Source organism: Anolis carolinensis, chromosome 5 (genome assembly GCF_035594765.1).
Source record: "Anolis carolinensis isolate JA03-04 chromosome 5, rAnoCar3.1.pri, whole genome shotgun sequence".
Taxonomy (NCBI): domain Eukaryota; kingdom Metazoa; phylum Chordata; class Lepidosauria; order Squamata; family Dactyloidae; genus Anolis; species Anolis carolinensis.
Genome location: NC_085845.1, coordinates 90,328,606 through 90,342,714, shown reverse-complemented (window position 1 = coordinate 90,342,714; position 14,109 = coordinate 90,328,606). Strand labels below are relative to the sequence as shown.

Here is a 14,109-nt window from a genome sequence, read left to right as displayed (position 1 = left end):
CCTATCCAAGACCTAAATCTACTTAGCTTCCAAGATTAGATGGGATCTGGTCTTTAGGGCAGGCATGGGCAAACTTTTACCCTCCAGGTGTTTTGGATTTCAACTCCCAGAAATCCCAGCCAATTTACCAGCTGTTAGGAATTGTGGGAGTTAAGTCCAAAACACCTGGAGGGCCAAAGTTTGCCCATATCCACTTTAGAGCTTTTACGTACTTAAATTGTAGTCAAAAAACAAACAAATGTCAGGTGGCAATACAGCCAAGTTTATATAGATTAGCAACACCATTTGTATCTACAGAGTTGAACCACTTGATTCTACTGTTTGCCAAAGGAAGATATCTCCATGGGTAATGGAGCTGTCCCCACCTCAAGGATTTTTGAATACTGAACTTTCTAATGTCCTTTTTGTGTCACTCTTTTGCATAAAATCGATCAAACAAACTTTATTTGTATCCTGTCCCATCTCCCCTTGGGATCTTGATAGCTAAGCATGGCCAGCCCTGGTTAGTACTTGGATGAGAGACGCCTCCAATAAATACCAGGTGCTGTATGCTATATTTCAGAGGAAGAAGCTGACAAAGTAACCTCTTGAGTATTCCTTACCAAAGAAAACCCTGTGAAATTCATGGGGTCAACATAAGTCAGCAGGTGACTTCAAGGCACATACACTCCCTGATATTCTGGATAATGTTATTAGGCCTTGTAATAGCCCTTCCAGAGAAGACACAGAGGTAAATTTGGCATCTGGACTCCCACAGAATCTGACTCCTGTGCTGGTAATCACAGTTACAAGGTCTGTTACTTCTATTGAGTAGTCTTTTCACATTGGATATTTTGAATGGCAGATATTGGTCTGCCATTCAAAATCTATGTTGAGAGGTATGAAAGATAAGTTGCAGATGACATATGTAAATTGATTTAGTATAGGACTATAGGTGAAACAACAGACATGTTTGTGTAGTTATCTTTTCCAGATAAATTTAATTGGTGTTTGGCCAATGTTGTTTCTGCCTCCCGACTTTAAGTTTTAGTAAGTCAATATTTTTTGCTTGCCTAAACATACTACTCCTGTGGTTCAGTGAAATAAGAAGTTGGGTCTCATTAGTCATTTCTTAGACTGACAGATTAGAGAGTGCTGTTTGTTAAAAACTCAAGATCGCAAAGATTCACCCTTGTATGCAAAACATTGCAACATTGATTGTTGCAACCCATGTATCTTGATTCAACCAAGTAGGAAGCTGGAGCATGTGATTGTTTTATTAGTGTAGAAAAATGTTGTGCCTATGTTCAGATGGTACTCCATATATTTCTGAGTAGGAATTTTCTCCCCTTGACCCATAGACTAACTTTTGCCTCTTATTTCTGTACTTTGTTATTGCAGTGGATTATGTCCTATAATTGAAATGGACACACTTCTCCTTATTCACCTTTTCCAAATACTGACAGCTACCCATTGTGTTTGACAGATGAATGAACAGAGGTGTGTAAAGAAGAGAGAGTCAAACCAGTGAGCAAATGTAATTGAACAGGTTGCTAAAATATATGTGTCTAGGTAGGACATCATTCCCAACCTTGTATTTCCGGACTTCCTGCAAAACAAAACACAGTGATCAATCAGATGCCCACTGAAATATATTGTTCACATTCTGCAAAAATCAACCCCTCCTCTAGTGTGTTTCCTATCACCTTGCAATATTTAGTTTAGTAATTCTAAAATATAGGCTTGCATCTCTTAATTCTGAAGAACAGAACACAAGTTTCTTATGCAACCTCAAAAGCCAATATACAAAATAATAATCCTACCTATGAACAGCTGTTTATTTGTTCTCTGTGTTACTTAATCCCTTGATTCAATTTCCTTTGCACATGTACTTATTATCCCCTATTTCTCAGGGTATTTGGAGGAGTGTTGTTTTTTAGTACTATAATAGTTTTAACAACAAACCAGCCTGAAATTATAGACTATGCTAAGCAGCTTGCCTGTGTGAAGTTAAACCTGTCTCTGGTTGGCACAAAATCTGATAATAGCTTTATTGAATAGTCTAAAAACCCTGAAATTTTTAAGTTAAGAAAGTAGAAGTTTGGAGCCTTGGCTTTGAACACTATTTGTAGAATACTGCTTCGCTGCTTCCTTTTTCTGACTTTAAGAGGTGTTTAAATTGCCAGGGTGAGCAGCATTTGGTTTGATTTTACCATGCGTACCAAGGGTACACAGTGCAGCCATAAATATAAGTTTGAGCTGACCCAGAATATATGTTGTCTTCCTGTCTGCATATCTCTGTACATGATTCAACCATTTCAGTAAGACAGTTCCTCATTAGCACTTAATGCACGGCTCACAGTTATGATTAAGAAAAAATAACATTTATTTAATAGTTCAGTTTTTAAAAATAATCTAATACACATAGAACATAATTCAATGTCAGACTCATAAATTGCTCATAAGGGGAGTATATTTATACTTTTAAATAGGTTTAACAGCTTTCCCTGAGAAGCCTAGAAACAGTTGTTCAAAGGGTGAAAAGTAGGTCCTTCAAAAAAAAGTCTCCCTCATTTAGCAGTAGTTTCCAGGATTCTTGAGATAAAATGGAAATGCTAATATGGCATAATGATTATGAGAATACGTTCTAAGCCCACTATGTGTATGTGTACCTTCAAGTAGTCTGTTGACTTATGGCGACTCCATAAATTCCATATGGTTTTCTTAGGAAAGGCATATTCGGAGGTGGTTTTGCCTTTTCCTTCCTCTGAAATGTAGCTCTAAAGTCTCTTAATTCAAATTTCATCTCAGGAATTAAATCACCTGAGTCAGACTGCTACAATGCCTCACTGTAATCAGAGCTTAGAAGTACTACATTATAAGTAAAAATATTAATATAACAAGCAATTTGGGGAGAGTCACAAAGAGGCAATGTTGTTCCTTCCATGATTTAATTCAGTGAAGGTCAAAACAGTTATTTTTGTATGTTATAAGTAATTTGGGTACATGGGATTGCCTTCATTATACAAAGTATTCATGGAAGTCTGACAAAATTATACTTTAAAATAAAGATGTGACACGCTTATTTCAAATCCACCCATATTTCAGAGTGACACAAGTGTATCAAGATGTACTTCCCGGACTGGCCGGCTGTGTGCCACACTTCATATTGCTTTGAAGTGCCAGTGCATTGAAGTGTCCACCACATGTGGAAGAAGGTTCCTTCCTGTTCTTTACATTTCCACCACATTTTGTTTTTTCCCTTACACATATTAGCTAGTTTTGCTGGGGTTAGGTACCACCTGTTCATCATTTTATAGAAATGTTCTCTAAGATCATAGCATTAAATTTTCTTTAAGCCAATAGTCCACTTTTTTTACCATTTATCTAGTTCTATATTGTGCCTGACAATAGCAGCAAGAACAGTTTACTCACAGCTCTGGAAGAAGTCAGAAATGGACAAATTAGCAATGATGAACAAAGAAAAAAATGCCAAAAAAAAACAAACATGTATTCTCAGGTACAGTGTTCCCTCACTTATTGCGGGGGTTACGTTCCAGGACTACCCGCAATAAGTGAAAATCCGCAGAGCAGAGACACTATATTTATTCTATGTGTGGAGGAGAGCAAACCACAGACCGCTTACTACCATGCAGTCTGTACTTTATTTTAGCAGTTACAATATACAGTACACCAGCAGAGAAGAAGAATGGAAGTTAAATAACCCTTTTTTATTCCCAATTCTTCCCTACCCTCCTCCCTCTCCATTTCTCCCCTTTCCCCCCTTCCAAAACTCTTTGCAAACTGCAAAAATCCATGAAACAGCAAAAATATTGTGATAAATGTGTACATTAATATTAATTTAAAACCTACGAAACATTGACTGAGCAAAAAGTGAACCGCGAAGTAGCGAGGGAACACTGTACCATTATTCTCTTAAGAAACAAGTGGTCTCCCATTTTCTCCACCTCTCTCATTTTGAGTTATTTTCCTTCTCCTCATAGATTTTTATCACAGGTCAATATGTATTTCTATTTCTGTTTCTCTAATTTTCTAGGTCAGAGATAGTACCTGATTTACATTTAACATTTTTGAAGCAGATTTCTAATTAACCCAGAATTGTATGCATTTAGATTTTATGTAGGTTTTCAGATAAGCTTAATTAGCACATAATACGAAACAAAAAATTGAATTTTTTAATAAAATACCAAGAACATACATATGTAACAACAAACCATGATCCTGTAATAGTGAAGCTAAACAGCATTGAATATAAGAGAGGTAAAACATTCCAGTCAAAGATTTCACAAGGGGCCATTCTGGTTAATGCATGTCGTGGTAAATCTTGGTTTACTGTTTCTATTACAGTTCTTGGACATAATCCTCAGCTCAAATGTGCTTCCACATGATGGGACTTTGCTTAGTTTTCTAACTTAGTTTTATGTTTATACCTGCCAAAATGGTTACTAAGTATAATATGTTAAAACAGGCCAGTTTCAAACTATTGCTGAGATTTGCTTATTTGAATAAAACGTAGTTCATTTTAACCACAATTTGTGATTTAGATGCAATAACAAACTCTGGTTTACTGAAAAAAGCCAGCATTACAGCTGAACCAGAGAAAGTGAGAACTAACCTTAAGTCAGGTATGTTGTATTAAACGATGGAAACAGGGCAGCTGTAGAATTGTGTTTGTAGCCATCAATACCTTCCATTGCTAAGTAGAATATTTTTTTTCCCTAATAGTAGGCTGTTCCGAAACATGAAATGTACTAAAAATAAATCACAACTACAAGTTCGCTACATTTCTTGGCATGCTACAAAAGGAAAAGTATGGAGGAGTTCAGTGAAATATATTCTGTGCCAACTCTCTGGCGTGGCTTGATATGGAAGGAAGCCCATGTTATTCACACTGAGTTACTATACAGGGTGACACCTACTAGTGACTATTGCCTGCTACCATCTCTGTGAAGCAAATGCGTACTCCATTGTGTTTCGATTTCATCTTTTTCCTTGTGTTTTATATTATATACAATAGAGTCTCGCTTATCCAACCCTCGCTTATCCAACGCAGTCTGCCTTTTAGTAGCCAGTGTTTTTGTAGTCAATGTTTTCAATACACTGCAGTGTTTTGGTGCTAAATTCGTAAATCCAGTAATTACTACATAACATTACCATGTATTGAACTGCTTTTTCTGCCGATTAGTTGTAAAACATGATGTTTTGGTGCTTAATTTGTAAAATCATAACATAGTTTGACATTTAATAGGCTTTTCCTTAATCCCTCCTTATTATCCATCATTTTCGTTCTGCCAGCCCATTTATGTTGGATAAGTGAGACTCTACTATACTTCAAACTCTGCTTTTGTATTATGTGGGTAAAGTTTTTTTTTGTACCGGTAGTTAACAACTGGTTAGATTAGTTTAAAAAGCTGTAATGTCTTGAGGAATACAATGGGGTGAACTGGTAGCCTAGGATTATCCTTTGTAATCCTGTGGCAATACTAAGTTTCAATCCAGGACGTAGTTCATACTTGTTATTTTCCACAAAGAGAGAGCCAACTGAGTTTTCACTTTCTTTTAATCCAGATTGCTCTACTTCAGAAAAGAAGTGTCGGGTTTAAAATGCAAATCACAAGTCTCGTAGTGCATGTCATCTGCAAGGCCTATCTAGGCCTGCAAAAAAATGAAATGAAATGGTGTGAAATGTCCCACAAAACTCCGCTAGTAATGAAACGTCTTGATAGTTTATCTTGTTATACTCTTGCTCCTCCTCCTGGGCAGTTTTCATTATTGCATGCATTTGTATTCTCCTTCGTAGGTCGTACTGGACGGTATACCTTAATAGAGAAATGGAGAGATACAGAGAGACACCTGGCCCCTCATGAAAATCCAATTATTTCCTTGAATAAGTGGGGACAATATGCAAGTGATGTGCAACTGGTGTTACGGCGTACTGGGCCATCCCTCAGCGAAAGGCCAACTTCGGACAGTGTCGCTCGAATACCGGAGAGAACTTTGTATCGTCAGAGCTTGCCTCCATTAGCCAAGCTAAGACCGCAAAATGACAAGTCCATAAAGCGGCGGGAACCAAAAAGGAAATCTTTGACTTTCACAGGAGGAGCAAAAGGATTGATGGACATTTTTGGAAAAGGAAAAGATTCTGAATTCAAGCAGAAAGTTCTGCACTGCAAAGCGACCGTTGATGAGTTAAAGAAACTGATCCATCTCCAGACGGAGAAGCTCCAGTCTATTGAAAAACAGCTGGATTCAAACGATGCTGAAATTAAATATTGGGAGCAAAGATTCAGTTACAGCTTGGAAGACGAAATTGTCAGGCTAGAGCAGAAGATCAAAAGGAACGAGGTGGAAATTGAGGAGGAGGAATTCTGGGAAAATGAGCTCCAGATTGAGCAGGAAAATGAGAAGCAACTGAAAGAGCAGCTCCTAGAGATCAGGCAAAGGATTTTGGATTGTGAAAACAAACTGAAGGAGTATGTGGCCCGGATCCGTGGCATGGAAAGTGGGCTCGAGGCTGAAAAGTTACATCGAGAAGTAGAGGAGTCCAAAGTCAATGAAGAAGAAGTCAAAGAGAAGATAGAAAAAGTCAGGGGGGAAATTGATATTCAGGGGCAGCAAAGTCTGAGGCTGGAAAATGGGACTAAAGCAATTGAGAGATCTTTGGGCCAGGCCACCAAACGGTTACAGGTGAGGATGTTGTCTATCATGGACCACTTCTAGCTGTTGAGAAGACAAGTTATAGATGCTCTAGTTTAGCCTTCCTATAAAGCCTTTTAATTGAACCTATAATGGCCTGGTTGAGGAAGCCCCTTGAATAAAGCTGTACAATATAAAGCACACTTGGTAGATGCGCTCTACAGCAAGTGCATGTGTTCCTTTCCTCTGTATACTTCATCAAAGAGAATGACAAACTCAGACGGATGCTTTGTTTTAATTGCACTTCTCTTTTTGGGACACAATAAACCTGGGATATCAAGAGGCCTTTTTAAGTGTTAAATAATTGCCTCAGTCAGGTCATCTTGCAAACATTTTTACAGAGAGCTTTGAATTGCAGAAAGAAGCAGATAGTTGCAGGAGAAACAGGTTGAATGTAAATATAGCACAGGTATGGCCATTATTTTTCAAGATTGGGCCCATTATTTCATGTAGCATGTCATGGTATTTTTTTTATCTGTGTGAGAATTACTTACTTTCAATAAGGCTTTGTTTTATTAATGCCAGCACCATCAAGTTGATAACCATTTCATTCACTGGTTTAAATTCAGACTTAATCATGTTTAAAACAAAGTTATTCAAATCAATCTGACTTTGGTTAGCCTTAATGGCTAGAAATTTGAACTTGAGTGCATCTTAAGTCAGCAATTACTTTGTACACATGAAATTTCTCACAGATCATGTATCCTTTCAGGAATAAATCTAGAGGTTTTTTATTGTACATGAGGGCTTAGGATATGTTTGCAGGGGAGAAGGAGCATACATGAAGATAAAGTGTTTGGTTCTTTAGTGCAGTTAAGCATCACAATGCATAACACTGAACCTGAAACATAAATCTTGTGTAAACCATCATTTCCCTTAAAATTCCACCCCTGTTTCTTTCTGCTTAAAATTAATCTGAACGTTTGTATATTTTTAAAATTCCTCAAGTTGTTCATTTTCAATTTGGATGCTCCAAACAATCTGTTTACCTTTTTCTCAGGAGAAGGAACAGGAACTCGAGCAGCTGACAAAAGAGCTGCGGCAAGTCAATCTCCAGCAGTTTATCCAACAAACAGGGACAAAGGTGACTGTGCTGCCTGCAGAACCGACAGAATTGGAGGCTTCACATACAGAGATTGAGATGGGTATGTATCTTGTAAAACTGTTAAACACATACAGATCTTTTGTCAAGGCCTTCCTATAGGCTGTTTCTTACTTTCCTTACGATTATTCCCCAAATTTCTCATTGGGATTAAGAGCAAACTCTGTTTCAGGTGGACCCAAATTTAAATGCATCTAGATCAGATTGAAAAGGGGGAGAAAAGTTTTGTTTGTGTTTTTTTAAAAAAAATAAAAATAAAACAGGATTTCATTTTGTTCCTCACAACCCATCTTGATGCTGCTTTATCCCTATTTCAGCCCTTGAGTTGGTGACAATGCTTTCTAAAAATAAATCCATCAAGATTTAGCTCTGAAAGCAGTATGAGAAAGCAACCTAAAATCACCTCATGTCTGCTCACAACCATATGTTAAAATCAAACCCAACCACTATGTTTCATTGTAGTTTCTGAGGACATCAGTCCATTTCTATATTAATATTCCAGTACTGTAATCACCACCTTCTTTGGTTATCCAGGTCATCAGTATTTCCATCTTCTTCTTCCTTATGTAAACCTTCAGCTCAACAGAAAATCCTGTGGCATCTTTTAAAAAACTAAACAGACTCAGAAAAAAATAGCTATTGGAAGTAAGGGAGAAGAACAAATGGTCTCAAATATGCCATGAATACACAGATAATAAGCTATTTGTGATTACTAAATGTGACTGCAATACATTACCTCCAAAATTAGAGGTCTTGTTAGTTGCTGGGAAACACAAGCAGGATGGTGTTATTATACTCTACTAGCATATATCCCCAGCATTTAATTTATATTTAGTTCAGTATGGAGAGAGGAGAGTTCATAAGTATGGATTTAAGCTGTATTTTATATCTTTTCTCATAGAAACAACATTTCAGACCGGGTCCCTGAAACGCCCTAGTTCAAGACAGCTGCCCAGCAATCTTCGGATCTTGCAGAATCCACTGTCCTCTGGTTTCAACCCAGAGGGCATTTATGTATAACAGTATATACCTCTTCTGGAGAGGACCTATGAAGGTACCAAGGACCTCCTTTTGCATCTATTCTCCCAGTGAAGGGAGGGAAAGAACTTCCTTTCTGAATCCACCAAGTGTTGGTATTTTCTTTTTTTTTATGAGATCAGCAACCAGCTTTGATTCCTGCCTCCTGTACTGGTAATATGAAGAACTGAAGGAACCGTCAAGGCACACTTTAGCAATGTTGCAATTGCTGCCAAACAGCTATGGTGCAGATAGCTTCATTTTTTAAATGTGATTTCTGAAGAATTTGGAGAAGTATTATTCTGTAGCTGGCTGAAATGACTGACTAGAGTGCAAGAAACTGTGTGGAAATGATTTCGAGTTTAATTTATTCAATTTAATCCGTGGATGTATGAATGTTGACATGTAAAATTGTACCTATCCTTCTTGCCTACGAGCGGGACTACATGTTAAGCCTAGCCAGGGCTACTGTCTCAAACAGCACCCTTTGGTAGGTACTCCTTCTCTCCATCCTCACGTGAAGAATTGTGCAATGTCCTAATGTGATCCCATTGAGAATGTACCACCTCTTTCTACCGTCAGTTGCAATTCCCTGCCAGCAATCTCCACGTGATTCAGTCACAACATGAGTAAAACTATACTAGCTCGACTAGGGAGTAAGGAGAACTCCACATAGATACCAGTTTCAGTGGTTATCCTGTGTTGGGCTTAATTTGTAATTCTCCCTTAAAGCAAGGTCATATATGAAGAGAAGTATGGGTATGCACATGGATACAAGTGTAGGTATGTGAGAGAGAAAGAGAGAGAGAGAATGGGCATGTGCATGAGTGAGTATGAGCACAGAAACACCAAGATCATCACAACAATGGTTCGTAGTTACAAAGTTTGTTAAGGATGAATGTTGCAGAATCTTTAAAACAATCCGTTGATATTTTTGTTCTGTTACAAGTTACATTGTGTTACAGCCATTGCAGGATTTTTACAATCAGTGGCTTTCCCCATCAAAGGTCTGCTGGGACTTAATCCTCACTTGGTAAGGATGTGTTTAGTATTTGATAGAGAAGCGTTTAGTTAAACAGCATTTTATTATATGAAATTTATATTTGAGATATTTTGTCACAATAAATATGCTTATCAAGGAACAAAACACTATATCTTCAGTCAAGTGTCTTGCCAAAGGAGTTCATCACTGACTTTTGGGTTTTCTCTAGCAGGTTTCTATTTTTTCCCTTCACTTGATAGCATTCTTGTATTGTAGTCAGCTTTTCCAATAAAGACACAGCCGTTCAGTTTAATGCTGACTTGTACTACTTGTGACTCACTAAGCCAAACACAACCTTCAAGCCATATCTGGTGGCCTGCCAGCACTTGACAGCTGCCCTCTTATTGTAGTATCAAGCAAAAGTAAAAAGTTGTCAAAACAGTTGGTGGCTTTTGCCACATGCAAATGGTGACACGTGTGCACCTTTAGCCCATCCAAACATGTGCAGGTCCAGTCCAATGACTCACTCACAGCACAGAAGAGTATTCCATTTTTTAAAACTTATGTAAATGTTTGAAAGATTGTTTCTGATCAATGTGTTATGCAAAATGGTCTGAGGAAATTGTTCCATTATTAAAATAAGGGAGCTGAGTTCATTTATAAAATGACTTCGTTCACTAAATGCAACCCCAAATAATAAGAGTAGATTTAGAGAAGATTGCATGCCCCAGAGACATAGGATTAAGCGCATGAGTCATTCTTCATGACAAGATTTAATTAGGAAATTTGGGTCTCTGAATATTTGACTGACATGTCTAAAATTGTGAAGAGCGCAATGATATCTCAAGAAATTAGAAGTTTCCTACCAGAATCCACGTCTTGTCTGTAATATTTCAATTTTCCTGTGCAAGAGCTATTAACCATCAGATATATTGTGGGCCTTTTGATTTCAGAGAGGTGATGTATGGGCATTTGGTGGCATCATTGTAGAGTTTGGTCCTGCAAGCAACTTAGCATTCACTTGCTCAAATTAGAAATAATAATCAATTTTGAGACAGAGGCCAGTTCATCTAAATACCCACAATTGGTGACCAGTGAATTACATGCAGATTATGTCGTAAAGTCCCTATTAGAATGGACTGGTTGATTTACTAATTTCCCATTTCTTTTATGGGTATTTTCTAGCTGGGATTAACAAAGGGATTTGGGCCTGTAAAATAAAACTGTCAGGATTATAGGTTGGGTAGCTCTTCTTGAATACAGTCAATGGATATATCGCATTTTTAAGGCAAGAAAATTACACTGGCAAATACATTGAATTTAGGGATAAATAAATATCAATCATGCTAGGAACTCTTCCTTCCAAATTTAACCTAATGTCCTCTTTTTCAAATCTGTGTATGCCTTGGAATAATAATAGAGAATGCAAGAATAATAACAGGTTACAATGCATAGTTTCCATTTTAATTCTCACTGAAATAGAAGTGTAGCATGTGGTTCAATACTTACATGCCGTATGTTTCAATGAGATTTCAGTTACAGATTATGGCCATGGGCCAAAAATAAACAAATCAACACAGTCCAGATTCAGGTTTCAGGTTTTCTGATCTGAGTGCTTCATTGATTTGCAGGATCAAGTTCTTTCAGCAGGGAGTTGTCAGGAGGCTATATACAGATATCTAAATACCCATTTATTCACAAAGCAAGCGCTTACATGGGCAAGGATTTTTATTTTTTAAAATAAGAGTATAGAACCCCTCATTTACTTACTGTATGTGCAGATTCAAATTGAAATCCAGCTTCCACTATAATTGAACAATCATCCTCATTCACAGCGGTAAATATGAGTAAGATTCCGCTCCAAGCTGAAAGAAATTGTAAAATACATGTAAACATTTTCTTTCTAAAAACATTACTTTGCAAGTGAGCCTCAGTGCGGCTCCTTCCCCAGCCTCTTAGCCATGTTAGCTGTGGATGATGGGAGATGTAGTGTCATCATCTTGAGGGTAGGTTCTCACAAGTCAGAGAAGCTGATCTGGCATCATTTTTATTTGGAGTGTTCCAAAAATAACTAGCCAGGTATGGAAACGCACCTGTTCCTGTGCAGGATGATACCTAAATTATTGACTGTATCTGTTTTTCTGATAAAAAAAATACATTTTATTTTTGTAAAGTTTTGATCGGTGTTTGCATATGGCAGCAGATGAATTTTGTAACATAGCAGTGGCAGCACTGATACTGGAAAAAAATTGAAAACAAATGAGCATTAAGGCCTTTTAAGGCATTTGTGAGGCTTGCATGTTCGCCACATGCATAGCTGAAAAGTGCCCACCAGTAAGTCCTGTTCTCTCACCTTCTTTTTGCCACTGGGAGTAGGCTGGGTTCAGGAAACACTCCTCAGGAAGCCTCAATGTGGCCTTCTGAACTTTGCTTCCAAACATTGCATTTTAAACACTCTATTACACTGGGGGATGAAGGAATGTTTGAGCAATGCGCTTTCTATTGTAAAAAAACGAGGGGTGGAATATTAGGCAAAGTTTTTGGGTTTTTTGCTTCCACGTTCAACTGCTCAACTCTCTGTGAGCATGGCTTCATCTTGAGACTCTGTCTCATCAAGATTGGGATGACCTCAGTCCACAAACATGCCCTTCAATAGATATCTTCTTTGTGAATATGAATAAATGGGTCTTCAGAGAAGCTTGTCCTGAGACTTTTTGCTTTTTGTTTAATGATACTCCCTACATTAAGCCTGGAAAATGTATGTCTTTCCCGATGCTGTTGGGCTGCATCTTTCCGAAATGGAACATAGCAAAGGAGTATTTTGGGGAGTTGTAGTCCAACAGCCTCCGGTTTCCCACCTTTGCCCTACCTCACCTTTCCCCAAGCTGATGCCCAGCAGATATGTTGGACAACAATGCCAGTGACATAGTGGCTAGTGATATTGGTTATCCAGCAGCATCTGAAGAGCATGGGCTTGAGAAAAACCAGCCTATATCATGTGAGCCATTCAACAGGATTTTTTGAAAGGCTGCATTGCCTGCAGCTACAATACCAGAGAGATGGTTCTCCAAACATGTCAGTTTACACAGTAGAGATGAAGTTTGCATGCCATCCCTCTCTATGTAGAGAACTTCGAATGAGAATGAGGAATATAAGCACACAATTGCTAGTTAAAGCTGACCTGTTGGTGTTCACCCTTCCAACTCCTCTAGTTCATTGAATGGACATGCCAGGAAACAAGAAACGGTGGTACAGGAGGAGGAGGAAAACCCTGAATGTGAATCAATTCCAAGTGAAAGTTGCTCGCAATTTAATGTTATATCAAGGGTGAGGGACCTTTGACTCTAGATCAGAGAAGATGTATTGCTTTAGGATTTTAATTCCCTTTGGCCAACAGTACAGGATTGTAGGAGTTGCCTTTCCCCAAACATTTGGAAAGCCAAAGGTCCTTTGCCTTTCATTTCTTTTGAAGATGTGGTTGCACAGGTACAAAGCATTTGCATGTCTTAAAATATATGCAATGTTTAAGAGAAGAATAAATATGTAGGTGACTTGAAGACAAGATCTGTGAGCTTGATGAATGTTCACTGTTCATCAATGTGCTCAACAAGATAATTTGGCATCTCACTTTTGCATTTGCATGAAGGACAGTAGTATCTTTCAAGAGGACGGGGGTTCTCTTAGTATGCATTAAGAAACAGTTTGGTTTGCAGCTTGAAGCCCTATTATTGCACATTGGGTAGTCAAGAGAGTAATTCCTATTTTTTCCCCAGAATGCTCAAAGAGGTAGACAAATCCCCAGTGTACTTGACCTTATGTGAATTGGGCCTTAATTATCCATGTAAATAGCAAAAAAAAATGTATTCTGATTTATTTTCCGTTATTGAATAATCCTGTGCTATATATTTTTAAAGTGTCAAAATGTTACTTTTATAATCCAGCTTTTTTTTTAGACCATTGATTCATGCACGCTTATCCTATTTGTTACAGTATTCTAATGTTTTGAATGAAGGCCATCAACTGTATGGAGATGACAAAACAGTTTTATTTATTCAGTATTTTTTCCTGCTGCTTTATTTTTTTCAAATAAAGTTTCCATTGCTAATATAGTCATTGATTGGAAATCATGATTCCATTTAATTGTGTTCAAAAATATTGATTCAGATGAACAAAATAAAGTAGACTGCTTCCCAGTTTTATTCAGTTTTTCAGTTTTATGCTATGTACTATCCTACTCAGTCATGTAACACTTCATCAAAAGGTATGTGAAATAGTTGGCCTTTTTACTTCTGTGCACAATCCTGTTCTTTAA

At 37.7% G+C, this 14,109-nt stretch overlaps 1 protein-coding gene across 2 annotated transcripts in view; it reads left to right on the top strand.

Moving 5' to 3' along the window:
* rassf8 (Ras association domain family member 8) overlaps positions 1 to 13,906 on the top strand; it is a 108,771-nt gene extending 94,865 nt beyond the window's left edge. For both annotated transcript variants that reach the window (XM_003226138.4, XM_062981781.1), the window contains exons 3-5: positions 5,801 to 6,687; positions 7,697 to 7,841; positions 8,700 to 13,906. In XM_003226138.4, the coding sequence (XP_003226186.1) occupies positions 5,801 to 6,687; positions 7,697 to 7,841; positions 8,700 to 8,818 (1,151 nt within the window). In that variant the 3' untranslated portion in view covers positions 8,819 to 13,906. The remainder of the gene's footprint in view (positions 1 to 5,800; positions 6,688 to 7,696; positions 7,842 to 8,699) is intronic.
* The last annotated feature ends 203 nt before the right edge of the window (positions 13,907 to 14,109 follow it).